The following is a 491-nucleotide window of genomic DNA, read 5'->3' on the forward strand; positions in this document are numbered from 1 at the left end:
TGAGCCCCGGGCCCAGAGACCCCACTTTTACCCCCACTTCAGGGCTCGAGGAGGCCAGAGCCAGGCTCCAGGATCCAGATGTGGCTCTTGGTGCCATCCCATAAACGCTCACGGCCCCTTCCAACACCTCAAAGCATGAAACAGGCTAAGAGCTTCATAACCATGTGGACATCTTAATAAAATCTAAATCGTCAGCGTGAAGAGACTCAACGTGAGAAAATTCTGGTGGAATAAGCTTTAATACTTAAAAAAGTTTTGTAACAAAAGCCAACATGTTCTTCAAAACATGAACAAAGCACGAACATGAAGTCGATCTGTGCTTCAGATCAGCGCAAACAAAGCACGACCATCTGGGGGCAGGCCCAGTTCTGGGCAGCGCTGCATGCGCTTAATGCACGACTGCGCTCCAGCCCCGGGGGGCGCCGCTGAGGCCCTGCGCGTCCAGGCGCCAGGCCGCAAGCCCTGGGGGGTGCTGCTGAGGCCGCGAGCCC

At 55.2% G+C, this 491-nt stretch overlaps 1 protein-coding gene across 1 annotated transcript in view; it reads right to left on the reverse strand.

The window, feature by feature from the left end:
- Nucleotides 1-321: 321 nt before the first annotated feature.
- Nucleotides 322-491, reverse strand: part of TRIP13 (thyroid hormone receptor interactor 13) — a gene marked incomplete at its 5' end in the record, with an annotated part of 7,425 nt that continues 7,255 nt past the window's right edge. Inside the window, one exon of the mRNA XM_029941302.1 lies at nt 322-462. Coding sequence (XP_029797162.1) covers nt 322-462 — 141 coding nt within the window. The remainder of the gene's footprint in view (nt 463-491) is intronic.

Source organism: Suricata suricatta, chromosome 6 (genome assembly GCF_006229205.1).
Source record: "Suricata suricatta isolate VVHF042 chromosome 6, meerkat_22Aug2017_6uvM2_HiC, whole genome shotgun sequence".
NCBI classification, from domain to species: domain Eukaryota; kingdom Metazoa; phylum Chordata; class Mammalia; order Carnivora; family Herpestidae; genus Suricata; species Suricata suricatta.